The sequence below is a fragment of the Mytilus edulis genome, chromosome 1 (assembly GCF_963676685.1).
Source record: "Mytilus edulis chromosome 1, xbMytEdul2.2, whole genome shotgun sequence".
NCBI lineage: Eukaryota > Metazoa > Mollusca > Bivalvia > Mytilida > Mytilidae > Mytilus > Mytilus edulis.
The window spans coordinates 21,495,482-21,522,963 of record NC_092344.1 but is presented as its reverse complement, the minus strand read 5'-3'; the positions used below and the strand labels follow the sequence as shown (position 1 = coordinate 21,522,963).

The following is a 27,482-nucleotide window of genomic DNA, read 5'->3' as shown; positions in this document are numbered from 1 at the left end:
GGTAACAACAATCTTCTAACCATATATTCCTGATTTACAGAAAAAAACTGAGTTATTAAATTTCTGACTTTATATGAAGACGTATCACAAAACTAAACAAATAAAATCAATAAGCAATTAGATATAAAAATAAGAAGATGATTTTTATGCCCCACCTATGACAGTAGAGGGGCATTATGTTTTCTGGTCTGTGCGTCCGTTCGTCCGTCCGTTCGTCCGTCCCTTCGTCCGTCTGTTCGTCCGTTCGTTCGTCCGTCTGTCCCGCTTCAGGTTAAAGTTTTTGGTCAAGGTAGTTTTTGATGAAGTTGAAGTCCAATCAACTTGAAACTTAGTATACATGTGCCCTATGATATGATCTTTCTCATTTAAATGCCAAATTATAGTTTTAACCCCAATTTTACGGTTCACTGAACAGAGAAAATGATAGTGCAAATTTCAGGTTAAAGTTTTTGGTCAAGGTAGTTTTTGATGAAGTTGGAGTCCAATCAACTTGAAACTTAGTATACATGTGCCCTATGATATGATCTTTCTAAATTAAATGCCAAATTATAGTTTTGACCCCAATTTTACGGTTCACTGAACATAGAAAATGATAGTGCAAATTTCAGGTTAAAGTTTTTGGTCAAGGTAGTTTTTGATAAAGTAGAAGTTCAATCAACTTGAAACTTAGTATACATGTTCCCTTTGATAAGATCATTCTAATTTTAATGCCAAATTAGAGAATTTATTCCAATTTCACGGTCCACTAAACATAGAAAATGATAGTGCGAGTGGGGCATCCGTGTACTGTGGACACATTCTTGTTTATTGCTAATGAGATAACTGAACACAAGTGACCAAACGATGCAGAAATATTGAATCTGAATCTGCTACCTATTAATGTGGTACCTGTTGTGTTATGCCAACTATGTGATTTTCTAGAAGTACCTGTAAGTTGGTAAGGCAGAGATTGTTGACCTTGATTTGTGAAAGAAATGTATTATAATAGAGGATTAATTTTAGAAATAAGAATAAATCACAAGGCTATAATGCCCTTGGCTTATAACGTATAAATATGTCATAAAACTGAAACTTGATTCAAATGTGTCTATTATTTCTGTTTTCTTTTAGAAATGTCTCAGATTTCATAGAATAACAAAAATAAATGATTTGTTTCATCAAATATATATTTTATTGAAATAGTATCTCAATGCCAAACATAAAAGCTGAAGTTAATTAGTTTTTTGATATTAATATTCCTAATTTTTGTAGATATTAAAAGGCCAGAAGTATAATTCTTCTGTTGATTGGTGGTCATTTGGTGTTTTATTATATGAGATGTTGATAGGACAATCACCATTCCATGGTGATGATGAAGAAGACTTGTTCCATTCCATCATGAATGACACACCACATTATCCAAGATGGCTAGCCAAAGAGGCCTCTTCGTTACTTAGTTTGGTATGTATATGTACAATGTCTATTTTACCACTGTATCATGAGATACAAAATTTTCAACATTCCTATGCCACCTCATTGGTCAGGGGTGGATCCAGCCATTTTAAAAAGGGGGGGTTCCTAACCCAGGACAAAGGGGGGGTTCCAACTATATGTCCCCATTCAAATGCATTGATCGTCCAAAAAAAAGGGGGGGGGGTTTCCAACCCCCGGAACCCCCCCTCTGGATCCGCGTCTGTTGGTCCTATATGCCTGTTCATCTTATGTACTGGAGGTAGTCAGTTTGGTCCCTGATTGGCTAAAAATAAAGAGCCAATGTTCTGCAATTTATTAATGATATTTAAATATTTATTTTAAGAAAAAAATTATGTTCAACAGAAAATGCTTAATGATGAACGAAGGAAGATAACTCTAATTCAAAATATATAACTTGCCTAAATGAGGGGGGATAGGAGGGTTCTTGATCCCGAAATCCCGGACTTGAAAAAACGAAATCCCGAGGTCCCGAATTTAAATAAAGCAAATCCCGACATCCCGAAATCCGAAAAAAAAAGGATTCCCGGATCCCGAAAGGGTCAATCCCGAAATCCCGAGCTTAAAAACACCCGATCCCGGAGTTCCGATAAAGGTCCTATCCCCCCTCCTAAATGTGTTCTATTTTAGAGACAATTCCATGTTTAATTTAAGTTCACATTGCAAAATAAAAGCAATCTTTACCTCTTTACCCTTGACTATCACTTTGATTATCAAAATATAGTTAAAGTGATGTAGTTAACTATATTTGATTGCAGAGTTTATTTGTTTTTAATTCCAGCTATTTGAAAGAAATCCAAAGATACGCATGGGTATGACTGATTGTGTAGCCGGACCAATTAGAATGCAGGCATTTTTCAGGAACATTGATTGGGATAAAATGGAAAGACGAATGGTGGACCCACCATTTAAACCGACAATTGTAAGTGATATTGCATGAAGAGTTTGATAGTTCTTAAATGAATAATTAAAAATCTGTCTGATTAAGTTCTCAAAATCATACGCAGAAATGTCTGTAGTTTGAATAATTATGAAATATCCAGGTGTGTTAATAAGTCGTTATCCTAAGGCTATTTTTTTCTTATTTTTTCTGTAGACTTAGCTTTCATTTTTTATTACCATGCATTGTCAACAAGGATCCGGAAATTTTTTCACCTAATTTCGGTCATTTTCGGATAACTTAAAAGTTGGTGCCCTTTTTCAAACAAAGATTGTGTGTATTATGCTCATACAGTCATACTTGTAGCATCAACAAACTTGTTTAACTGTTGCATCGCATTTACTTCAGAAATTTCCCTACCATTTTCCTTCAAATCGATCTTGAGCAATAAAAAGAAGGCAACAGTTTAAAAATGAAATGATTTTAATGACTCAAAACGGTAAATTTCTCAAACTTCGCTTACGTTTCTTTCCATTTTTTAAGACAAAATTATAACCGAATGTTTTACAACAATAGTAAAACGACCAATTCCGGACTCATTTCCAGGATTAGTTTTGTTTATCAAATTCACAGGAAATCGTCGGCTTTTTAACTGTTTTACCTTAATAGTGTTTGAATATTAATTATAATAGTTGGACTTGTTTAATTTAGCATGAAATCATTTTGAATTTACGATTTAGTGTCTAATTTTCGGAAGAGCATTTCAAGCATGCGTATTAGTAAACAAAGCACGTGTGTTTGTAGTGAAACAATATTTTGTTCTACGTAAATTAATTTAATTTTAATTTAATTTTAAATCAGAATTGACAATTGTCTAAGCTGAGAAAAGTAATTAAATAATGCAGACAGTTGTTATGAACTTTTAATTTCTTTAAAAAATTAGTTCTGAGCTTGTGATCAATAGAAAATCTAATTAAAAACACAGGTAAAGAGATTAGCGATCATTAGCCAATATTTCCCCGAGGCATTACTATAGTTATTAGGAGGGCCCTCAGGATTATAACACTTTACTGGAGTGGCAGTTTTATAACAGGAAAAGGATAACAAACAAAAAATAAGTTCAAAATGGCGATTTAGACAATGTTAGAAACTCGATCTCAACGAAAATGACATTAAATGACCGAAATTGTTTCTGTAAAAAAATAAAATTTGTCCTAAATCCCAATTACTCATTTAGTACAAAATACTTTCAGTTTAGGTCAAGACTGGCATATATGACCGTTTCCGGACCCTTGATTGTCAAGCTTGGTAACTCATAATTGTTTCTTAGTAACTCAATGTACGATGCTGTCCCATACTGAACCTTCTGACCTTGTTTGTTTACAATCAAATTTCAATGGCGTCAAAATCACTTGATGTCAATTCATTCTACCTAATCAAATTGCTCTACTGTCAATTAGGGGATTTTTCAGCCTACTGCAATTACGTTATTTCTTTGTGGGATATTGCTTTAAAATAGTTTGCAATAATTTTGGGTTTCATTCAATAGAAAACCTCATTTTTTGCCATCCCTTTCGACATCAATGGAATATTGTATGAATATTTACCTACAGTCATCATGGTCAGAATATCTATCTTTTTAAATCAATAAAAAAAAAATTCTATGAAAAATAAATGTAAATTGTTTTTTATTAACCTTCTCTATATTCCTGTACAAAATTATGGCATGGACATCGTTTTTTCATATAGTTTTCCTTTCATTTTGGTTGGGCTTTTTTCGCGGGAAAATCGCGAAAGACGTAAGGAGCATGTCATTTTAAAATTCCTAAAAATACGATTTGCTTGACCTGTATTGCCTGCCACAAGACTGATGACGCTGAATGGAATGTACACAAAGCAATGGAGGCCGGAAGTTGTATTTTGTGAAGTTCTAGAATGTTTTTAGACATTTGGAAGTCAGGATTGAAACAGGCATTAGAAAATTGGCATTTTTTAGCAATAATTGAGAACAACAATGAAAACTTTCCTTTAGAAATGTTTTTTTATTCAAAAGTGCAGACAAAATGTATTCTGCACTGTTTTTCTACGCCGGAAGTAGTGTAGTGACGTCAATGCGTAGTTTCCCCGTGTGTTAAGTTCAAACACAAATACCTAACGAACTGACAAGATGACCGATTTTAGACTACAGTAGGATATATTTAGAATTTAAAGTTTTGGGAAATTGCTGTTTAAAGACGAATATTTTAAAAAGATTTTTGTCACAGTAAGCAAGTCAACGGATACCTATCTGAGAGCAGTTTAAACTATTTGTATAAAGCTTTATATTTCAGAAGTTTTCGTCTGTCATGTGTTCATTATCCTTGACCTCATTTTCATGGTTCAGTGTCTGTTTGATTTAAAATCAAGTTTTTATTGTCATGTGAATTTATGGCTTACTCTCATTAATAGGATAACTATATTTGTGGTGTGGATTATTGTTTATTTTAATCAAATTTTTCTTGTTTAACAATTTTTGTTTTGCTTAAATATGTAAAATGTCCCTATTGAACATGACAGGAGATCAATTCTATCTATATCTACTTTCATAACTAATGATATCTCCCTTTGAAGAATGGTGTAAAACCAGGATAAAAAAAAATCCTGTAATTTAACTTATGTTTTTTTTTTTATTTCAGAAATCTGCTCATGATATATCTAACTTTGACACTGACTTTACAATGGAAAAACCAAACATAACACCACCAGACAAGGATTATATCAAAACAATGAACCAGAAAGTCTTTATGGGATTCAGCTTTACCAGTGCTATGGCTGATGAATGATCGACCAATTAAATGACTTGTTACAAATGCTCATATAACATTGTACAATCAAATGCAATCTGTGATACGATAATTGAGAAATAATTGCATGATACATTTGTCATTTAGAATTGTTTTGATTACTAACCGTTAAAGAGGTGTAATATTTTTATTTATGGGCAAGCAGGATACACCCACTTAGCTCCTTGTGACTAAGATCTAGAAATAAAACATGTTGTTTTCTTGGTAGATGAATTTAAAAGTACCCATGAAAGTTGTAAAATAATTGGTAACATCGTAGTCAGGGAAATCTATGGTTTATTTGCACAACAGAGGTTACTCATATGGGATGACTAAACCTGCATTATGTTTTGATGCAAATTTAAGTGGCCTTCTTTTCATTCTCTGTACTTACTAAATTAGTAAACATGGTCATTCTAACCAAGTTAAGATAAATCGAAGAATCATGCCAGAGATATTTCAATTGTTTCATAAATCAATATATAATTTAACGAACCATCCTCGAGAATTTATCATGCCTGTTTTCTTTAATTTGCAGTGTGCATTGTATTTATACATTGGTATTTCATAAATCTGTTGATTTTTTCAATTTTGTTTAATAGTGAACATTGAACATTTCATCATCATTATTTTTATATTTTCAAAGGACCAACTTTGCATGGCAACTAATATTGGAGATATTTTCTGTTTATATTTTTTTGCTGAGACTCTTTTTGAAATTCTTTGTGTTGGTTATTCTTGCGATATAATGTTTACATTGTTAGTATACTGGTTGGCACTAAACATCTGAATCATTATAATAATGAGAATACAGGGTTGTGTTCATTATCATAGTAGCTAGTATAAGCGCTATATTCTAGATATTTAAGTTGAACGAAATAAGTGTTGATAATAATATCAATCGATCGCTATTGTAGAAATAGCGTGATTGTTTGGGTGATACCTATTAAGCATTATGGTAATCATCATTACTCTGTACTATATTTTGTGCAAGAAGAAATTTCTTTAAATTATTTCTGTAAATTATGATTTTATTTCATTCTTTACAAAACTGTTTTGTAAATTGTCTTTATTTACCATTTGTATATTTAATTTCATTTTATTTGTAAAATTTATTTTGTTATGTTATAAATCTACAAAGTAACTGAAGAATAAACCTTTCAAAGGGGAACTACGATTAGATTTATCTTATCCAGGGGAAATAACTGTTTCAGCAATCGATCCATGTCGGATCAGTGATTAAGGAAGTGATCCAAGTCAGATAGGTGATTTAACAATTAATTCATGTCAGTTCAGTGATTTAAGAATTAATACATATGAGATCAGTCATTTAAGAAATTATCACTTATTTAGCAATTGTTTCATAGATTTAACAATTAATCAGTGTGAAAGAAGTAATTTAGCAATTGATCCAAAAAAATTGTGAGATCATTGATTTCACAATTAATTAGTGTGAGATCAGTGATTAATCAATAGATCCACATGAGTGATAATCCATGTGAGATCAGAGATGTCAGAATTAATCCATTGAATATGATGGATGTTTCATACATTTAACTCGCAATTTACTCACTGTGTATGTATGAGTGAATGTTCGTGTGTGTTATAAATAGTGTATAAAACAAGATACATAGTGGTTGATTATTTATGCATTGTAGCTATTCCAGGAATGTTCGAAATATATTGTACAGATGATAGGTAAATTGGTAACATATATTTTGTATATATTCGTCAATCTCATCTAATTTTGTTTATCCTAATCGTTACATAAATATTACTGATTAAACTTTTTCATCTGCACAATCAAGCTTAGAATTGATCATTCAACTACAATATTTATTACCGTTGCTTCATTATTTTTCATGGATTTCTTGATTATATTTAACCTTAAATGTTCAACATAGTGCAAATTTTTTATATGCTTCTATGATGACTTAGGAAAACCAAGAAACCAATCAACCATTAGAAAAGAGTTATTCCCCCTTTCGATGAAAATAAATGAATCCACAGTAATAACTTTCCTCAGTCTGATTACCATAATCCTAAGCAGACGGCCTAAGACATTTAAGATAAACAACTCAAATTGAATGTTCTTTGGATTGTTAATACAAATTATATCTTACAATTACATCTTACCATTACCATAAATTAGTATTACGTATATTACTCGACACTTATTTACAGAAGTAAAAGTGAAGAATGCATGCTGAGTTGGAAATATTCTTTATAATATTTAATGTGTATGCCTTGGACATTTAGAGTTTAAATTGTGTCAAAATTTGGAGGAGATTTTGATGGAGTCCAAAACAAAGATAGAAACTTTATTGTGTCAATTTATTGTCATAGTTCTGCAAAATTTTGTTATCTTATTTATACAGGTTCCATTTATATGAATTGTTGTTTATTATTATTGTATACTAATACATATATATATATACATATACACACCATTATTTATCCAATTATGCCTGTCTGATGTGTGTTTGTAGGTGTATGAATGTTTTATATGAGTCATTTATGCAATTGTTACTATCAGGACAAAGGATTTTTTTATATTCTGTGTGATGCAGGTCTTCTAATCACAATTTAAGCTTATATTGAATATATTGGTGCATCTGGATTATGTAATTTTACTATGTATTTTTTGTAATCATGATGTTTGTTGGACATTATATACACCACGTTTGTGTTTTCCCAATTTAACGTTTCTGTATCTAATGTATTCTAGGTAATATTTTCAAAAATGTTAAACAAGTGTTAAAACAGTAAAAATTTTGGAAATGACATTAAGCTTTTTCATTTGGGTAAAGCAACATCTAAGACATGATCTTTGACTTTTCATAGAAATATAAAGTTAGCTAAGATAGGTAAAGCAGATATGTAAACAAAACCAGACTACATCATATCACTTTTTCTTGCATATTCAACAGGATCGAGGCAGCATTATTTTAAAACCAATTTTTATATTTGAATTTATAGATCTTAATACGTGTGTTGTAAGCAAAACTAAATCAATTCAGTGTGTAAGCAATTTTTTATTCACCACTTAAATCAAGGAACTTCTATGTGGTTATCAGAATTTCTCTTCCTTATAAAGGAGAAGATATTTTCTGGCACCTCAAATTATATATTAAGTCAAGTTCTTTAAGCCCTTCATAATGTTTAGATTTTCTGATTAATAAACACAGAAAAGTTTAATTTTTCTTTTAAGTTCATTCATCGGTTACTGCCATAAAAATTTTGTTTTGTGAGCTCATTTCGATGATCTCTACTTGCCTTATGTGTTGCTGGGCTACTGATGTCTGTCAAACATTCATTTAATTATATTAATTAGTACAGAATAATAGACGACTATCTAAATATGTATTTACATAACATTGACTTACATCGTGTAGTATGCATGAATTCAAGTTATATGTAGCAAAACTCAACCTCAGGTTAAACTTTTAATACAAAACTTTTTGGAGAATTTAAAAGCTCTAACTGCCAATAAGTGAAGAAAAACTTGACATATATGTATCTTTAATTTCATTTTGCATGTCAAAATTAAAATAATTGAAATATTTTAATACCTTTTTGGATCTGACATTAACAACATAATATTTTGAATTTTATGATTTATTTTACCCTCACAAAATGTTTTCAAAGTATTTATCAACCAAGTTTGGAACCAAATAAATGTAACTGTCAAAATTAGACTCAACCTGAATATAAATTTTTTTCAGTCTTACTGTAATTGATTTTTATTTATAGACTAACAAACAAAAATGCAATTGCTAAGGACATTCTAAGAACATTCATGCCTTTTGTTCTTTCAAAAGTCTTGCATTATCCAATCAGAATCTATGTTACAAACAGCATTGTATTTGTATTAGAATGATTATTGTCTGCAATTGTGAATATGTGTTTACAGACAATAAACCAAAATGTCATATTTGTTGTTTTTTATAGATAATGCTACAGAAAGAAGTGTAAAAACCATATGAAAATTTTGTTATAGCTTCACTTGTATTTTTGTTACTTGGCATAATAATTGTTGCTTATAATGTACAGACATTTTTGAATGGTAATTGTTTTGTTAATATGTATATTGTTTACTTTCTATATGAAATCCAGGAACCCAAAGACTAACAACCACCTAATACTTATTTGTATTTTATCTAATGAAATAAAAAGTCAAAATAGATATCTTGGGTTTTGTTTTATGATTTTCCACATCCTTTACATACATTATTTCGAAAGAGTGACTTGCCAGGCGCGTAGCTCCCTATACGCCAACACGCAGTTGCGTGCACATCACTTCGGCATGCAAAAAAAAAAAGGCAAAATAAAAATTTATAAATTAAATGTTTAAAGGAAACACATATATGTAATCGCTTTTTTTAATGATGTAATGTCATTAAATAGCGGCATTTGGTTTCAAAATTAAAGTTTTATTGGAGATGAAAAGACTAACAGTAACTTGCATCTATTACAAGATTTGAATTTGTTATACTCTAGTAGTTTCGGGGCACACTTTACAGAGTACGGTTTAACTGTTTGGACTGCGATGTACCAATTGACATTAGATTTATCAGTACCCTTCGATATCGTTGAAAGTATGCCGAGGCGATGTGTTCGACAGACTACCAGAGCCAATCCCCCCAGCAAACACGCTAAAACAGTATTGGAAAGTCTCATTATATTTTGCGTTCATAGACCACATGATAATGGAACTGGAGTCGCGTCTGATATCATCAGGAAATCGCTTTTATGCGCATTATCTGCTTCCTCGTGTTGTCGGTAATACAACAAACGAACAAATCTATGCATTGTTTGAGACATACGAAACTGGCCTGGAATATAATTTGTTAAATTCAATCGGGAGGTCGCTCGATGGCGAACACGAGTGCTACTGTGGAGAGATTGTTCAGTGTACTACATCTTTTGAAAACATATGTATGATTAACCATGAACAACTACAGCTAGGTTATTATCGCTAGCATTACTGCATTATATTCATCGGGATTTCAGTGTGAATATTGACAAAGTAATAGAGACGTTCCCGAAGAGCAGATTTTGGACAATTTTGAGTAAATTCTGTATCACAAAAATGTGTTGCTTACATATTCAATTAATCATGCTTTACTCTATTCAGAAGTCAAGATTTCTAAATAGTTTTGCATTCATGAATTGTTTATAAGTCCTATGTACATCACATGTAGCTCCTCTTTTAACCGTCCAATGACCGAAAACCGAAAAAAAAAAAAAAAATCTGCATAAAAGGGTCCAAAAAATTTTTCGCATCGCTTCGCTCGGCGGTACTTGCTTGCAGATCGTTTCTTTCTAGCTACGCCCCTGCTTGCTCGTCAATTACTCTTCCTGAAAAGTGGTATTTGTTTATGAGATACAATAGTTGTTGTGGTATAAGAAATAAATACCTTATATTGCTTTTCTATATTGATGAGATTGATTAATGAGAAACAGGACGCTAGAGGTCAACGTGATGTTCTTAGACAATTCAATGTCAGAAATTTCCCTTTCTGTCCCAACAAAAATGGTACAGGCAGGCAGGATTTGTAAAAGACCATCCATGACAATCCTTAGTGACCATGACATGTCAATAAAATTTCATTATGAATATGAAATACCATTTGAAGGACAGATAGTTTAAACATATTTATTTATAGTGGATTGGGAAACAAGTTTTGCAACTTACATTAATCCCTTTCCACTTTGTGGATGCGAGTGCTGTCTTGTAGCAGCATAAGCCTGCTCTTGTCAAGTCCATCTCTCAGATACTATAAGCAGTAGGTCTAGTATATTTGGTGTATGGCAGGACTGTAAGGTGTGTATGTCCAACTGGCAGGTGTCATCTGACCTTGACCTCATTTCATGGTTCAGTGGTTATAGATAAGTTTTTGTGTTTTGGTCTGTTTTTCTTATACTATAAGCAGAAGGTCTACTTTATTTTCAGTGTATGGAAAGACTGCAAGGTGCCAGGCCCGTAGCCCGGAATTTCCAAGGGTGGGTTCATGAACTCGACTTTAACAGTCACAATTTGAACAAAACGTTGACTTTAAGTGCTTATTTGATTTCAAGGGGGGGGGTTCGTCCCCCCTGGCTACGGGTATGGGTATGGGTGCACATGTCTAGCTGACAGGTGTCATCTGATCTTGACATCATTTTCATGATTCAGTGGTCAAAGTTAAGTTTTTTAGTTTTTGGTCTTTTTTTCTAATACTATATGCAATAGGTCAACTATATTTGGTGTATGGAAATATTTTATGATGTATATGTCAGTCGCACATGTTTTGTTAGACCTTGACCTCATTTTCACGGTTCATTGCTAAGTGTTAAGTATTTGTGTTTTGGTCTGTTTTTCTTAATTTATAAGCAATAGGTCAACTATATTTGTTGTATGGAAGAATTGTTAGCTGTACATGTCTGCTTGACATGGTTCATCTGACCCTGACCTCATTTTCATGGTTCATTAATCAATGTTTAGTTTTTTTGGTTTATGTTGAGTTTATGTGACAGTTGTAATAAAGCTTCATATTTAGGACTATCAACATAATATTAATGATTAGTAAAAAAGGCGAGACATTTCAGTGTGTGCACTCTTGTTCATAATTGTTTCTGAATGTTTTGTTCGTAGTATTTCCTTATTTTGACTTCATATTTTTATGCAATTAAACACTCACTGTCAAAGTTATCCTTATCTTTCCCAATTATCTATAAAACAAAGTGAATCAAGCTATCCAAATAGGGGTAAAATCAAAGGACAAAAAATCAAATGTGGTATTCTCCTATATAAAATACTACAAGTCATGACTCTTGTAAGTTTATTTTCAACTTCATAATTAATAATAAATAATTCTTTAACAGACAACTGTTACCAACACATAAAAGAACAATTTCATACCCCTACCACTTGTTCTGTAAATATAACACATTAAAAGCAGGTTTAAAAATGTTTGGTTAATGAGATTTGGGATTTCAATGAAACATGGCAATGGTATACAGGCCAAGAAAGTACCTTTTTGTTATCAAATGAAAATGAGATCCATTTAAACATGTATTGCAAAGGTAAATAGCTTCAAAATGTAAACAAACCTCTTGAAAAACACAACCAGAAGTATGATAAAAGGGAATTTTAATAGTTTAATATAATAGGTCAAAGAAGTTGGATTAATGGGACCTGTAGAAAATGTTGAACAACGGATATTTAAAAAATTTCAACAGGTTGTAAACAAAAGAAATGGCATGAATGTTGAAATTTCATAAATTGGAAAAAAGAGATGTGGCAATAGGTAACAGGTCAACAAAGCCCTAATAATAAAACCTGTAACAAAAATTGAAAAGTGAGCTTTGGAATAAGAACTTTAATAAATAATAGGTCAAAGAATCCCAAATAAATAAGTATGTAAACAAAACAGAACTAGAGGCTTTAAAGAGCCTGTGTCGCTCACCTTGGTCTATGTGAATATTAAACAATGGACACAGATGGATTTATGACAAAATTGTTTTTGGTGATGGTGATGTGTTTGTAGATCTTACTTTACTAAACATTCTTGCTGCTTACAATTATCTCTATCTATAACAGTACTTTCTGTGGAAAATGTTATTGAAAATCTTCAAATTTTAAGAAAATTGTTAAAAATTGACTATGAAGGGAAATAACTCCTTAGGGGGTCAATTGACTATTTTGGTCATAGTGACTTATTTTTAGTTCTTACTTTGCTGTACATTATTGCTGTTTACAGTTTATCTCTATCTATAATAATATTCAAGATAACAAAAAAACAGCAAAATTTCCTCAAAATTACCAATTCAGGGGCAGCAACCTAACAACCGATTATCTGATTCATCTGAAAATTCCAGGGCAGATAGATCGTGACCTAATGAACAATTTTACACCATGTCAGATTTGCTCTTAATGCTTTGGTTTTTGAGTTATAAGCCAAAAACTGCATTTTACCCCTATGTTCTATTTTTAGCCATGGCGGCCATCTTGGTTGGTTGGGCGGGGCACCAGACATATTTTTTAAACTAGATACCCAAATGATGATTATGGCCAAGTTTGATTAAATTTGGCCCAGTAGTTTCAGAGAAAAAGATTTTTCTAAAAGATTACTAAGATTTACGAAAAATGGTTAAAAATTGACTATAAAGGGCAATAACTCCTAAAGTGGTCAACTGACCATTTTGGTCATGTTGACTTATTTGTAGATCTTACTTTGCTGAACATTATTGCTGTTTACAGTTTATCTCTATCTATAATAATATTCAAGATAATAACCAAAAACAGCAAAATTTCCTTAAAATTACAATTTCAGGGGCAGCAACCCAACAACGAAATGTCTGATTCATCTGAAAATTTCAGGGCAGATAGATCTTGACCTGATGAACAATATTACCCCATGTCAGATTTGCTCTAAATGCTTTGGTTTTTGAGTTATAAGCCAAAAACTGCATTTTACCCCTATGTTCTATTTTAAGCCATGGCGGCCATCTTGGTTGGTTGGCCGGGTCACCGGACACATTTTTTAAACTAGATACCCCAATGATGATTGTGGTCAAGTTTGGTTAAATTTGGCCCAGTAGTTTCAGAGGAGAAGATTTTTGTAAAAGTTAACGCAGGACGACGACGGACGACGGCGACGACGACGGACGACGCCGGACGCCGGACACCAAGTGATGAGAAAAGCTCACTTGGCCTTTCGGCCAGGTGAGCTAAAAAGGACCTTCTGTGAAAAGTGGCAACAAGCAAGATGGTAAATAAAAGATGGCGTTTATAAAGTTATGCAGAAGTATATACATTATAATAAAGCAACAGCTATTGGTCTTATTATTAACCCTGTCTCTTAACAAATAATTGTTCAATAATTAATATCAGTATTGAAATTGTCTACATTGTTAACTGTTGTCATGTGATTTCCATACTACTACATTCCTCATCATCACTATAATCCCATACCTGAAAATAGAGGAAGGGAAACAATTATATGACGATTGATTGATTATTGGTTGCTTAATGTCCAGTGTCAAATATTTCATGCATGTTCAAGACGAGAACCAGTTCACAATAAATACAATAGGTAGGTTTAGTAACAAGAGGTCATCTGGGATGATGGTAGGGGAAATTTGGACTGCCACTGAAAAATAAGGTTATGTTGGATAGGGACAGACATTTTGAAGATTAAAGGTAGAACAGGCAGCTAACTTTGACTAATTTCTTATTAAAAGTCATAATTAAAATTTGTTCTAATTTGGAAAATGATATGAAATCATTACAACAGCTGTTTTCTTTTGAATTAACTTTTCAAAAAAAGAAGTAAAATATTGAGTGTCCAAATGGTAAAAGAATCAGAATTCAATTTCCCTTTTTAGGTACCAGTTACATTACCACACTTCTGTATTTTACCCATACTATACTGTTATTTCATAAATACCTCTGCATCTAATGTTTCCTGATGCATCTGTGTGAGACCAGTCAGATTTTCTAAATATGCCGGATCATTAAAAGCTTTTAGTAGAAAGTCAAAACCATCCTTCTTGTAGGCATCTATGACCTGTCAATACAAATTGTACATGTTTTGGAACATTGATTTAAAAAAAATGTTCAACTTAAAATATCTATACTACTAAAGGAATAGACCAATTTTATTGAGTCACAACTCCTCTGAAACCATACAAAGTCGGAAATATGTGTGCCATGATGTATAATTGTAGTGTTTTGTACGTCCTAAATTTGTCTTTGAAACAATCTTTTTTCCACAGAAAACACCAATTTTTGAGAAAATATCAAAATTTAGAGACAGTTATTGATCAGTGTCTCAAATGTTTCACACATGCTCAGTAAAAGTACTACATTTGTACCTGCTAAATTTATAAACTCTGTGTTTCAATATTTGCCAAATTGTGGCCATCTACTAGTAAATCTAAAAGTAGTCTTTTTATCCTTATCATATTCAAATAATATTCAAGTGATACATTTACAATATATCATATACAGTCTTATGTGATTCTCTAATATTCATTATTTATAAAATAAACTTACAGTTTTTGAACATGCTGTACATTTATCAAAAGCCATACTAGCAGGTAAAAGTTGATGAAATCTAGAAAGGAAACATCTAATCTGAAACACAAAGAATTAACATACGTTATTCTCGTTTCTCGTTTTTATATAGATTAGACCGTTGTTTTTCCCGTTTGAATGGTTTTACACTAGTATTTTTTTTTATAGCTTGCTGCTCCGTGTTGAAGGCCGTACCTTGAACGATAATGGGTTTATTTTTATTAATTGTTACTTGGATGGAAAGTTGTCTCATTGGCACTTATACCACATCTTCCTATATCTAATTATTACATTTCAAAATTAACATACCTTGTATATTTTCTGTTGTTACTTAAAAATATTCAATAGCGATCAAACCCAAAAATTTATCAAATGAGAGTGTGAAAAAAATAGAATAAACAAGGGTAAATGCATATGACAGATTTTAGATACTAACTTACTCAAGGAGAAAGAAAAACTTTTATCTCAAAATTTTAAGCCCCCTATTTTAAAGAAAGATACACCATTTAAGTATCAGTACCACAACTTGATATTAATAGTCAATAAAATGTAAAAACTTTTTCCACAGATTGCCACTAATCAAACAGTCTCACAGTTTTTACCCTGCAACTGTATTTTCAATAGTTTATCTAGAATTAATATTACAATGCTAATCATTTTTTTCCCAAAGCAGTTTAAATTTGACATAAAAAAAACTTTCCTAGATGAGTAATTTCTTCTCTCCTTTGCTGCATTTACATGTAACAGACCAATTTCACTTTCTAGATTCCTTGTTGTAATAATATAGAAAAGGCACAAATGCCAAGTGACATCAAGTACCAGTGGAAGGAAAACAATATTTCCACAGCTCCTTAGAAAAAGACCAAACATATACATACATCATCGTCATGGTACTTGTCAACCTTGTGTTGTTATTTTTTGGAAATATTCATAAATTATACATCAGTAGCTATCATCTTCCTCCTTTGTTTCTGGTGGAGAGTTATCTCATTGGCAATCATACCATATCTTCTCTACATTATATTGAATCTTAAAATTAGACAAATGTAGTGGTATTTTAATCTATTAGGTGGATCTGTACCGGTATATTTCCTATGCTGAACATATCAATGTTAACTATATACCAACCTGATGAGGAACAATCCCTAGGTTACATGACAACTCTTGTGATAAATGTTCATCCTTAGCACTGGTATCTGCTGGGGCTTTTGGTCTGAAACAAATTAATTTCTTAAATTAAAATGGTTCAGTACTATTTTCAATCTACAACCCTCCATTTATAACTACAGTAATTATGTAATTGAAAAATTTATGTATTCATAGCACAGAAATATCAGTATAATTTGAATCATTATTTTGGCTCTATTATAAAACAACATAATAAGGGGAAGGTTTGAAAAAACTGGTTTAACCTTGCCACATGATCATTTGCTGTCCAAAGTCAGCAACAATGCCAGTAGTTGTCATATGTCATATCTCAAGCCTTTTGTTGTTTTGGAGAATTGTATGGTGTCACCTAGATGTATTTTGTTTATTTTTGTCATTGCGTTGCTGTCTCATAGACTAATATAATACACCACATTTTCAATTGTTTCTATGATTTAATTAGAATTTGGTCAAATCACTAAAAAATAGTGACCCTGAGGTAGACAACATTAATGTTTCACTGTTAACCATTAAATTTTTACCATCCCATCAAACAAAAGGTAAAAAATCTTGAAAAGTGGTACTTATATCATCAAATATATGATTTGGTTGATGCATTTTATGAGTTATTAAGAATTGGAAATTCTGATGTTTATATATTAGACAATATAAAATAAATCAGGTCTTTAAACCTTGAAAGAATTGAAAATTGGATAAAAATACAAAGATCTTATCAAACAAATATTGGTGATAAGTTAATTAACAGATTTTTTTTAAGTTAAGAAAATCATACCTTAAACTAATACATGCAATATATTTCATTTATTAGATATTACCTACCCCAGTGGGTGTTGTATCACAGATACCAGTAATTCTCCAGCAAGAGCACTAGCCAAATATGACATGCCTGGACGGGATACAGTACACTGCTGATCCAGAGTTCTGTCCCTTGTTGACTACAACAGTATGCAAATCTAAATGATAATGTTTTTTACTTACAAGAGCCATTATTGCTCACATGCTAAATTGTCCTTGTAAATTATATTTCATAACATTTGTCTTTGAATAAGGTTCTTTAATATCCTAGCCCATTGATTTAGAGTTTTGATTTTGGGACTGGTTTTTAAATTGGTCTATTAGGGTCCAAAGTGTCCAAAATTAAACTTTGTTCTTAAAACATGTAGTAAGTTTTTTTTTATTATGGGTCCAGTTTTCAAGTTTGGCATTCTATAGGTCATGTTCGGCTTGGAATAAAAAAAAAATCTATACATGAAGCAGCAAATAAACATGAAATGATGCAACAAAACTCTAATGGCCATCAACAATAAGCATAACAAGAAAAAATAAAAGGAAGCTGTAATTGCCAAAGAATTGTAGATTAGAAGTACATGGGGCTTTTTAAACAAAAAAGATTTTTATTGTTAAAAATAATGAAAAGTTAATTTTGTTCAATCAATTTTCTTATTTGTAAAAATCAAATATAATTTATACAAAAAAAAGAAGATATTGTAAACTTATTCAATATCATTAGTATTGTTATTTTATTAGGTCTTTCCATAAATACATGGCATAAAATGACAGCATGCTCTTCATATACATAATTATACCATAAAATGTTATATGGCATTGCTGAAGCAATGAACGTCCATTACTACTAAATGGCCATACACTGTACAACCACAAAATCAATGACTGGATTTGTGCCATTAAGATTGTGGATGAAATACCTTTCAACAATTGTGTTGCATATCATAATGGGCAAAAAATAGAGGATAATTTGACAAATCCTATCAACATACCTTATTATGCTGTAACAACAAAAAATGGGAAAGTGTATAGTGAGTTACTCCAAAAGCACATTTAAAAAGAAATACAATGGAATGTTTCAGCTAAAAAAACAATTATTCTAAATCCCTCATATTTTTGATATACATTATTTACATGAAACAACACAATTATTTTATGTTTTTAGGCTTATGTTCTTTCAGACCAACTAAACAAAAATACATTCTTCAATATAGGGTTCAAATGTCATGGATATATGCAATTGTGGGTCACAGTACAGTCTTCAACAATGAGATAAACCAGTAATGTACCGTTGGCTAAAAAAAGCATCTATACGTTCATTTACATTATTGGTTTTTATCATTGTTAAAGGTTGTAACTTATACCCATAATTATGTATATCCGTGACATTTGAAATCTGATGGATAAGTGTCTCATACTGTACATTCTACAGTTCTGCTTTGCCAGCCTATGTGGTAGCATGTCAATTTTGACTAACCTCAGGGCAAAACTTTAACAAACAAATAAGTTTGTAGAATAAGATGATCGGATCATGATCCTATGAATGTTATTTTTCTTGAGATAATATCTCCTCAAATAGTACTTAATCTTTTATTTCCACTTGAAAAGATTAAGAAAATCCAGTTTTCAGTATTTAGATATTATCACTGTGTATACAAATATACCTACATTCCCTGGTGCCACTACATCATTACAGAAATAGCACCCTAACTGGTCCCCAGGTATTGACATTGTACTGGAGAAAGCAATCTTCTCAGGGTTATCTACCCCTGTGTGGAAACCATGTCTCATTACTAGGAATGTGTCAAACCCCAATGCAGCACATATAACAATCTGTAAAGAAAAAACAATAAAAAAGTTTTAAGCAAATATTGAAACCAAATTTATATCAAAATACTATAACACGACACTACAACAACCCTGATAAATTTTCAATAAAGATCTGAAAATCTGTTCACCGTTGGTGCATATAAATTTTAAATTTCTATTGTGTTTTAGTGTGATATTTTGTTTCTAGCAAGCAATTGCATTTGTCTTTTTTAATATGCCTTCAGTTTGCTTGACTAATTTGTCATCATCATTAGAAATTGAATATAAAATGTAATGTCAAAGGTCTTATTTCTAAGAAACTACATTGTCAAAATATCAATTTTGTTGGTATTCAAATTCAAAGGGCTTTACTTCAGAACAGCAGCAGACAAAAAATGAAAATTAAATAAAATTCATTTTATGATTAGTATTACATAGTGGTTATGTTATACAGGAAGGATGTTGATTTAAGCCAGTAAAATTAATAATCCAGGAACTAATTGTTTCAGATGGAGGGATTTGAATTAAAGCACAAAGAAATCATCACCAAGAAGCTTTTTTTTTACAAAAGGAATGACAGATACTGTGTATTCATTTATTTTTCATGTGATCCACTTTTTGTGGCTTGAGGAAAACTTGCATTTCATAGATATTTAATTTCATGGCTTTCCCAGAATCTGCATTTAATCATACAGCAAATTTTCAATACGTCAAACATCCAAATTCCTGGTTTCCCTGTTCCCACAAAAGACAAAAAAATTGATATCCAACAAATAATAATAATAAATTCACAGTAAATAAGAATTGCAAGTCTTCTTGCAAATTTTATCTGGACCTAAACAATATAAGAAAGACCTTACATATCAGTTAAACTGACATGGGGATAAATGGTTTGACTACCTTCTGATAAGCTGCAGCCATGACAGTTGGAAGCCATCTACTTTCTCTGGTATCTAGTAAAAGGAACAGTGCATCATGGGATTGCACCAGTTCATCTAACTGTTTCACTTCATTTTTTGTTACTTCTAGTGATCCATCTGAAATGAAACACAGAAAAGATGAGAAAAAAAGCAATTGTTATGATTTAAATATTAAAACTGAAAAAAAGAACAAAATGACCTTTTAGATTGAGTATAAATTGAATTGTCGATTACATACAGATACATTTACATACATTTTTAGAAAACAAATATTTTCTAAAAAAGTGAACAATTTATTATGATTCTCTTTGTACTTCCTGTAGGTAAACTTTCTAAATTATTTCCCTTTGTGAACACAGCATCAGGTATTGCAACTGATATAGTTGTTTAAAGTGTTGTATATAAAAAAGTTAGAATGATATTCCTTGTGAGAATGCATTTTAAAGAATATTAAGGTGGTACCTAACACTTTCACTAAAATTAATTTGGCTCGTTTAATTTTCATAAAGTTTTGTCAAAGTATTTACTTTGACCCTTTAACAAAAATACAAAAATTTCAAAAACTTTGAACCAACCGTTTTGACAGAAAAATTACACTGGTTATATAGCAGTTTGACAAACACCATTTTTTATCATTGAGAAGCTTAATATTCCTTTTACAACACAATGTAATTAAAACGTTTAGCTGACTTTACAGAGTTATCTCCCTGTAGTGTTAGGTACCACCTTAAACTTCTAAATTATTTCAAACTGAATAAGAGTGTGGAAACATTAAATAATTATCAAAAGACATGTTGTAAATATATAAAATCTTCATAAGATATTTACATTACAGACATGCGTTTATAAAAACTCACCAGAAACAGAGTGACCGGGCATTGGAATAGACAGTGAAATTCCAGTAGCTTTCTGAAAAAAATACATATCTATGGATAATTCTTTTCTAAATTTATATTTATCATGGAAGACTTAATACTGATAACAAGATATCATTTTGTATTTCTTTCTTTTTGGATTGCTGTGTAATATACAATTTCTAAATTTAAATATTTTGTCTACACAGATAAATTAGCACCAGTACCTAGTACATGTATATCTTTTCATCATTTGATACAGTAAGATATATTCCATTTTTTTACCAGCTAATTGAAAAAATAACCTCAAGCAATTATGAATTTAAACAATATACATACAACACCAGGGAAGATCTTTTTTAGAGCCTCTGCAGCAGCTTCTGCTTTAGGTTTGCCCCCATTCAAACAATCCTCAAACTGGAATAATGATTGTCTGACTGGATTAGAGTAGGATATTCTTCCATTATCAACCAGGGTAATATGTCTTACACCCCATCCCTGAAAAGGAATAATATATGTCTCTATGTTTGCAATAAGTGTTCTTAGCTTACTAACTTATAACATTCACGTCATAAAAATTTGTATACTTTTTTTAGAGTGCCTCATGTATGTTTTGCTTCAAAAATATGTAGTTTATATACCAATTTTACTAGTTTTCTTAATTAACACACATATAAAAAGTTACGTACAATAATAAGTCTATGTGAATACTCAATTAAATTCAAATTGAACTTACACTGAACATTTAATTTTGGTTTAGTATGTTATTCACTTATTTGTATTTTCTTTTTGCAGCTTAATCTTCAGTTTGCATAAAATGCCTAAAAGATAATATTAAACTTTTTAAGTTATTCCTACCATTAAACACCTAGCTACATTACATCCTAAAGTTCCAGCACCTAGTAATAAACATTTAGTTCCAGCAACCTTCTCAAGGTCAAGTTCAGGTAATAATCTCCATCTCATTAACTTTAAATTCAAATCAACTGCAGATTCAGATAATCTAAAAAAAAATATGTACTTTACAAATTCAAGTTCTTTTTGGCTAAGCATGTTTTGCCTCACACTGGCTTATTCAGAAAAGTGAAACAAAGAGTTTTTTGTGTAAAGAAAAGTCCTAATTCTAAATACCCTGAAACAGAGCTTTAACAGTGATGAGTATTGGTTGGCTGACAGAGGAAGTTAAGTTCAAGATCTATCAAAAAACTATTTGTTTAACAAAAGAACACTTTCAAATAAGTAAGATATTGCAAAAAGAATGAATGCGTTGTTGTGCTTTACATAAATTAGCTTGTAATTCAGAAGTATCAGAAAACAGAAATGAGATGCCTGACATATCTGAAAATTGACACACTTTACAGCTCATCACTGTAGTGCAGCTGGCCATATATGATTGATGTCATTGATGATTCTGTTCTGTGATTTCTGATTGTAATGGTATTTTTGTTGTTCATCATTTAATGTCTAACTGAAGATCTTCAAGCTCAATAATTGATAAAGGAACTAAGCTTGTTGGAATTAACTTTAATACAACATGGTTTTGCAAAAGTAAACCCATCAGATATATTCTATACACCCTTCCATGTTACATTCTGTCATGTTATTATAATTTACAAACCTGACAGGATCCATACTTGAACTGAGATTGACAACTCTTGGACCAAGTTTCTGTCTTTCATTTTTCTCCCAACCAACACTTTTTGGACACTCTATACACAAACAGAAGGCATTTTTAGATATAATAGATTCTGTATTGCTATCAAAAGTACATTTAGTTTTTCATGCATTGCAAAGAAATGTGTAAACAAGAAAGGAAAAACAAAATTAAACGATTATCATGTACAAGTATATGTAAATACTGTGGATTAAGAAAAAGTTTAATTTTCATGGATACTTAATTCAATTTTTGACAAATTCTCAGTACAAGTCTATAGATATTGTGATTTGTTGAAAAGATGAAACTCCTGATCTACCTTTACCAATGAAATCCACAAAATTTATTTGATGACAAATAAGATGATATCCACAGTATTGCACACTGTCTCAGTTTGAACAGAGGAAGTTATAAATAATATGTCAGTTGTGATTCAATATGAGTTGGAGTTATTCCCCTTGATTGCCATTTTAGAAGGCTAAATAGTTTATTTTCTTATTTGGCTAACCAAATTAAAACATGTGATATGAATAAAAATATCCTCATTAGAACATGGTAAGGAATCAAGCAAGGCTAAAAGAAATTTAAATTGTTCAGAGAACAACTTTTTTCTCAAGTCTAATGATCAGTTCAACAAATGAATTTGGCAGATTTAATTAGGTTTGGGCAGGAAGAGCTTCAACATGGCAACAAATCAAAGTACTCTTGCTCAAATTGTGTTAATTGAAACCTATATATAGGAAAAATGTCAAAAATACAACAGCCCAACAACAGAAAGTTATAAAAGATTTATGTAAAGTTGTTCTATTTTATTGCTAGAACAAGCTACTTTATCATATCACCAATTGTGCAATAAATTCATTTTGACAATGAGTTCACTTTAAAAACCATTTTTAAACCCAAACAAAAACAAAATGGGATGAGAAACTGTATTTTCTACCAAGGTAATTATCATATTCTAAACTTAAAGTCATGTTTCTTCTGTATAGCTCCCTTTTGTTGAACTTTTTTTTTGAACAAAATTAGATTTGTTTGTAATACTTTGGTACATACCTGTAAGTGTCTTTGTTGATGATATATTTAGAGTTAGAATAATACTGTGTGATACGTCTCTGACTCCATCTTTACTTCTATCACGGAAACATAAAATCTCAGCATTTTTAAACTTATCTCCCCTGAAAAATACCAAATTAAATAACAAAGTGCTAAAAAGTCAGGAAATATGAAATAAAAGGTTATGCATATAATAAACACTATGTAAAAAAATAAAAGAAGAATGTGTCTGCGGACATGAATACTATGCACAGTACATAAAATCATGAGTTACTTCTTACTTCTTAATCCTGCAAAAATCCATAGAAGAATATTAAACTCTATGTGTTTTGAATCTTAGCACTGTGAATGAGTTTCAATAAATTTAGACAAGGAAAACTTAAGTAAGAGTAATGACATGAAAAAAAGGGCCATAACTCTAGAACATCACATGACGCACTGCCCAAATTCGAACTCTGTATGCAAGTTTTTGTTCTCAGCAAATCTTTTGAGTTTCATGAAATTTGGATCAGTTAAAAGTTAAGTTAGATTGCAACAAAGAAATTGGGATGGACAGAAGGACTGTCAAGGGTAACACTTAATTTCCTCTCAGTTAGAATAAAAAACACAATGTAAATGAGGTGTGGAAAGATTGTAGTTTAAGGAAATCTGAAAATGCATACTTAAGAATGGTTACTGTAAATTCAGAAATTATTGCGATGTTTTTATTATTGCTAAAAAAGTGACAGGGTTATCATTGCAATAATTAAAACTCGCATTTTGAAATTTTTTATATGAATCAAAAAGCATTTTTCTAATTATCGCAAAATTTAAAATTGCATTTTGGTCTTAAGTGACAAAATCGCAATAATAAATGTGTGCAATAATTTCTGAATTAACAGTAACAAAAATTAACAAATATGTATCAGTTTATGTCCCATAAGATTAGGGAATACAAATTCTACAAATGTTCATTAATATATAGTAAACAGTTGTGTAATTACTTTTTGAGACAACATAATTATGAGGTGCAAGAGTTCATGCATAAGGAAATTTCATTTGAATATTGGAATGATTCATGGCAGCTGTACATTTGCTTTTATTTCAATATGAGGAGGGATTTATATTTGATAATTTTATCCCGAGCAAAAGCTAGTGGTAAATTATGAACATAAATGACCAAACCATGGTTAAATGAAAAGAAATCTAGATCTGACATGAATTATTTTGATTCTTATAGGACAAATACGATAATTTTGGCAATCAGGAAAGCCCTATACACACAAGCATTTTATGAAATTTTACACTGAAATCATAAAATAAATAGACTAAGGAGTAGGTCAGGTAAGAGCCGATTTTGGCCTCAAATTTCAGGTTCATCTAACGAAAGATTTTGGACACTTTTTAAACACTTGAGTGTCTATTTCAATTGATTTGATTTCATGAAAGATTTTAACTGATTGAGTCATTAAAAACGCTCCGATTCAAGCTTAAATATGAAAAATCTATCAAATATGCCAAATAACCTTACTTTTTAGATGGTTTTTGGCAAAAATGAAAGTGGCCGCATCTGTGTTTATCCTCAACCTTTATATATGTTATGCATTATCATCAAATACAACTTACATTTCAAAATTATGAATGAACACAAATGCGGCCACTTTCATTTAAGACGGAAACCGTCTAAAATTTAACTAAAATGCTTAAATTGTGAAGATTTCAGTAATTTAGCATGACTTAATGATGCCAGTACCCAATATATGTACATTGTATTGTCAAAAACAGCCTATATTTATGTAGCAGAAGCATTCTACTTTCCAATAAATAACTAAAAGATTACAGTTTCACAATTTTGTAAAACTGCTATATTTACGGGCCAAAAAGGGGTCTTACTGAACCTACTCCTTTGTTTATTTTGCATTCAAATAGAGATAATGGTATTGTATTAGAAGCTGGGTCTACATAAATGCAGGTTTTACTGTCTAGATTAGAGTAAGAAGCGGAAAAGCCAATTCAGTGTACATGAAATATGGATTTTACTGTCTAGAATTGAGTATTAAGCTGAAAAGCCAATTCTTTGTATTAATGCATTTGCAATAAAAGTAGTTCTTCATATTAAAATAGTACTTAATTTGAGGTTGCTTTATATCTTATCTATATCAACTTACCAGTGGTAACTTATATACAACAGATAATTTCTAAGAGGCCATCCTGGATTACTATCTAATGTACATGGGTCAGCAAAACCAAAAAATATCTATAAAAAAATATTATAAGATAAAAACAAGAAACAAAAAGGTCTAAATAATTGTCTGTAACACTTTGGCCTAAACTAAACTTCAAAATTTTCAATTCAAGTTATTACATAGAATTGTATACACAAACTCTTTTCTTTATAAATGTGGTTTAATAGAAACAGAACTGTGCACTTTTTGCACTGAAACCAAAGAAAGCTTATTGCATATTTTTTGGGAATGTATATATAGCAAAAATATTTGGATAGCACTTCAAGATTTATTATTAAAATGTGGATTTAGCCTTAAACATATAGAGGCAAAAGATGTTATTTTTGGTATTGGGGAAATTTTTGACCCATATAATGTAGTACAACATATAATGTTGATTTTAAAATTTTATATTTATAGCTGTAAAAACTCAGGAGAAAAACCTTCTGTGAAAGGTAGTATTGCATATTTAAAATACTGTATAAGAATAGAACAACATACAGTAAATTTCTTATCTCCTACACAAAAAGAATATATAGATAAAAAATGGTTGCCATTACAATCTGTCCTAGGTGATTTAAATATTTTATAACTGGTACGAATATTATAGTTATATTTTGTTGTATGTCTTGCTATTTAGAATTGTCATATAATAATAATATCTTTAAGACCATACTTGAAACTGTACATGTTTGTAATCCTGCTTGATTGTTTTCTGTCGTTATGTCAAAAATAAACAAATTACAAAAAAAAAAACACTTTGTCCTGTGGCTTACAAGAAGATGGCTCATACATCTTCAGAATCAAAGGCAGAAGTGACTTATATTTTCCAACTGATACATGTGATAGGGAGAAGTGGTAATGCTTAATAGAGCAGTGCTTTGTCGCTTAGGCCACTTACATTTATACATGATTAGATACATTTTATGAAAGTCTTATATAGTAAGTATCAAATTATGAAGAAAAAAAAGAACTGCTCAAACTTTTTCTAGAAACTAGAATTGTCTTGCTTTGAGTAATGGACTTTTGGACATTTGAGAAACCTGTTAGAAGAGATAGAGATAAAATAAGATTTTATATACATTATTGAACGAATCTTGCACATGCTCCATATATGTATCTTTTATTTGTCCACAGTTTTTCTACTGACCTTACATGTATCTTTGGAATAAGATTCCACATTTTTAAGGTGATCCACAACAACACTGTCTTTAGTCTGTACTATAATAAAATATCCAACAAATTCTGTTGATGTACTTTGAAATTTATCATATTCTGCTATCAGCTCTGATATCTAAAATGAGAAAATATAAAGTTCTCTTCGTAATACTAGAAAATACAATGTACAAATAAGATTTATTGAGCATACCTTTTCTTTCTCTTTTCCATAGGTCTAAATGATTTGGGTTGCTTTTGGCTTGAAATGAAGAAAACACATTTAAATCAATCAAAAATAAATATCTTCAATTTGTGAAGTTCAACAGCCTACATTCATGTAAAAAAAAATCTTAAAAAAAAAGGGTTCTAAATTTATTTCTGGTCCAATTAGAATTAAATTGTTTTCATTAAACACAGAAGCAGCTGCAGTTTCTTGCAATTATTAAGACAATTGTTATGATTCATACTTTCAAAGAAATAATTGGTGAGAGACATGAACGAGGAACTGCATGTAAAGATATTGGTAAAAATAACATGTTCAGGGAACACTGACATTTAATTTAAATATTAAACATGTCATGTCTAGAAATATTAAAATAACCATAAATAACTGTACAAATTTCCAGTTATAAGTTAAACAGT

The 27,482-nt window shown here is 30.9% G+C and overlaps 2 protein-coding genes across 9 annotated transcripts in view; one reads left to right on the top strand and one right to left on the bottom strand.

Annotated features, from left to right (window-relative positions):
• LOC139527444 (protein kinase C delta type-like) overlaps positions 1 to 9,358 on the top strand; it is a 76,288-nt gene extending 66,930 nt beyond the window's left edge. For all 8 annotated transcript variants that reach the window (XM_071322943.1, XM_071322912.1, XM_071322934.1 and 5 more), the window contains 3 exons: positions 1,252 to 1,440; positions 2,252 to 2,392; positions 5,026 to 9,358. In XM_071322943.1, coding sequence (XP_071179044.1) covers positions 1,252 to 1,440; positions 2,252 to 2,392; positions 5,026 to 5,172 — 477 coding nt within the window. In that variant the 3' untranslated portion in view covers positions 5,173 to 9,358. The remainder of the gene's footprint in view (positions 1 to 1,251; positions 1,441 to 2,251; positions 2,393 to 5,025) is intronic.
• Positions 9,359 to 11,982: 2,624 nt separating this feature from the next.
• The window catches only part of LOC139527489 (ubiquitin-like modifier-activating enzyme ATG7), a 35,364-nt gene continuing 19,864 nt past the window's right edge, over positions 11,983 to 27,482 (bottom strand). The window contains exons 6-19 of the mRNA XM_071322981.1: positions 26,833 to 26,976; positions 25,626 to 25,714; positions 23,479 to 23,600; positions 22,390 to 22,480; positions 21,630 to 21,774; positions 21,111 to 21,269; positions 20,775 to 20,826; positions 19,898 to 20,034; positions 18,857 to 19,021; positions 17,222 to 17,337; positions 16,364 to 16,448; positions 15,215 to 15,295; positions 14,607 to 14,726; positions 11,983 to 14,131 (exon numbers count right to left, since the gene is read on the bottom strand). Coding sequence (XP_071179082.1) covers positions 14,081 to 14,131; positions 14,607 to 14,726; positions 15,215 to 15,295; positions 16,364 to 16,448; positions 17,222 to 17,337; positions 18,857 to 19,021; positions 19,898 to 20,034; positions 20,775 to 20,826; positions 21,111 to 21,269; positions 21,630 to 21,774; positions 22,390 to 22,480; positions 23,479 to 23,600; positions 25,626 to 25,714; positions 26,833 to 26,976 — 1,557 coding nt within the window. The 3' untranslated portion in view covers positions 11,983 to 14,080. The remainder of the gene's footprint in view (positions 14,132 to 14,606; positions 14,727 to 15,214; positions 15,296 to 16,363; positions 16,449 to 17,221; positions 17,338 to 18,856; positions 19,022 to 19,897; positions 20,035 to 20,774; positions 20,827 to 21,110; positions 21,270 to 21,629; positions 21,775 to 22,389; positions 22,481 to 23,478; positions 23,601 to 25,625; positions 25,715 to 26,832; positions 26,977 to 27,482) is intronic.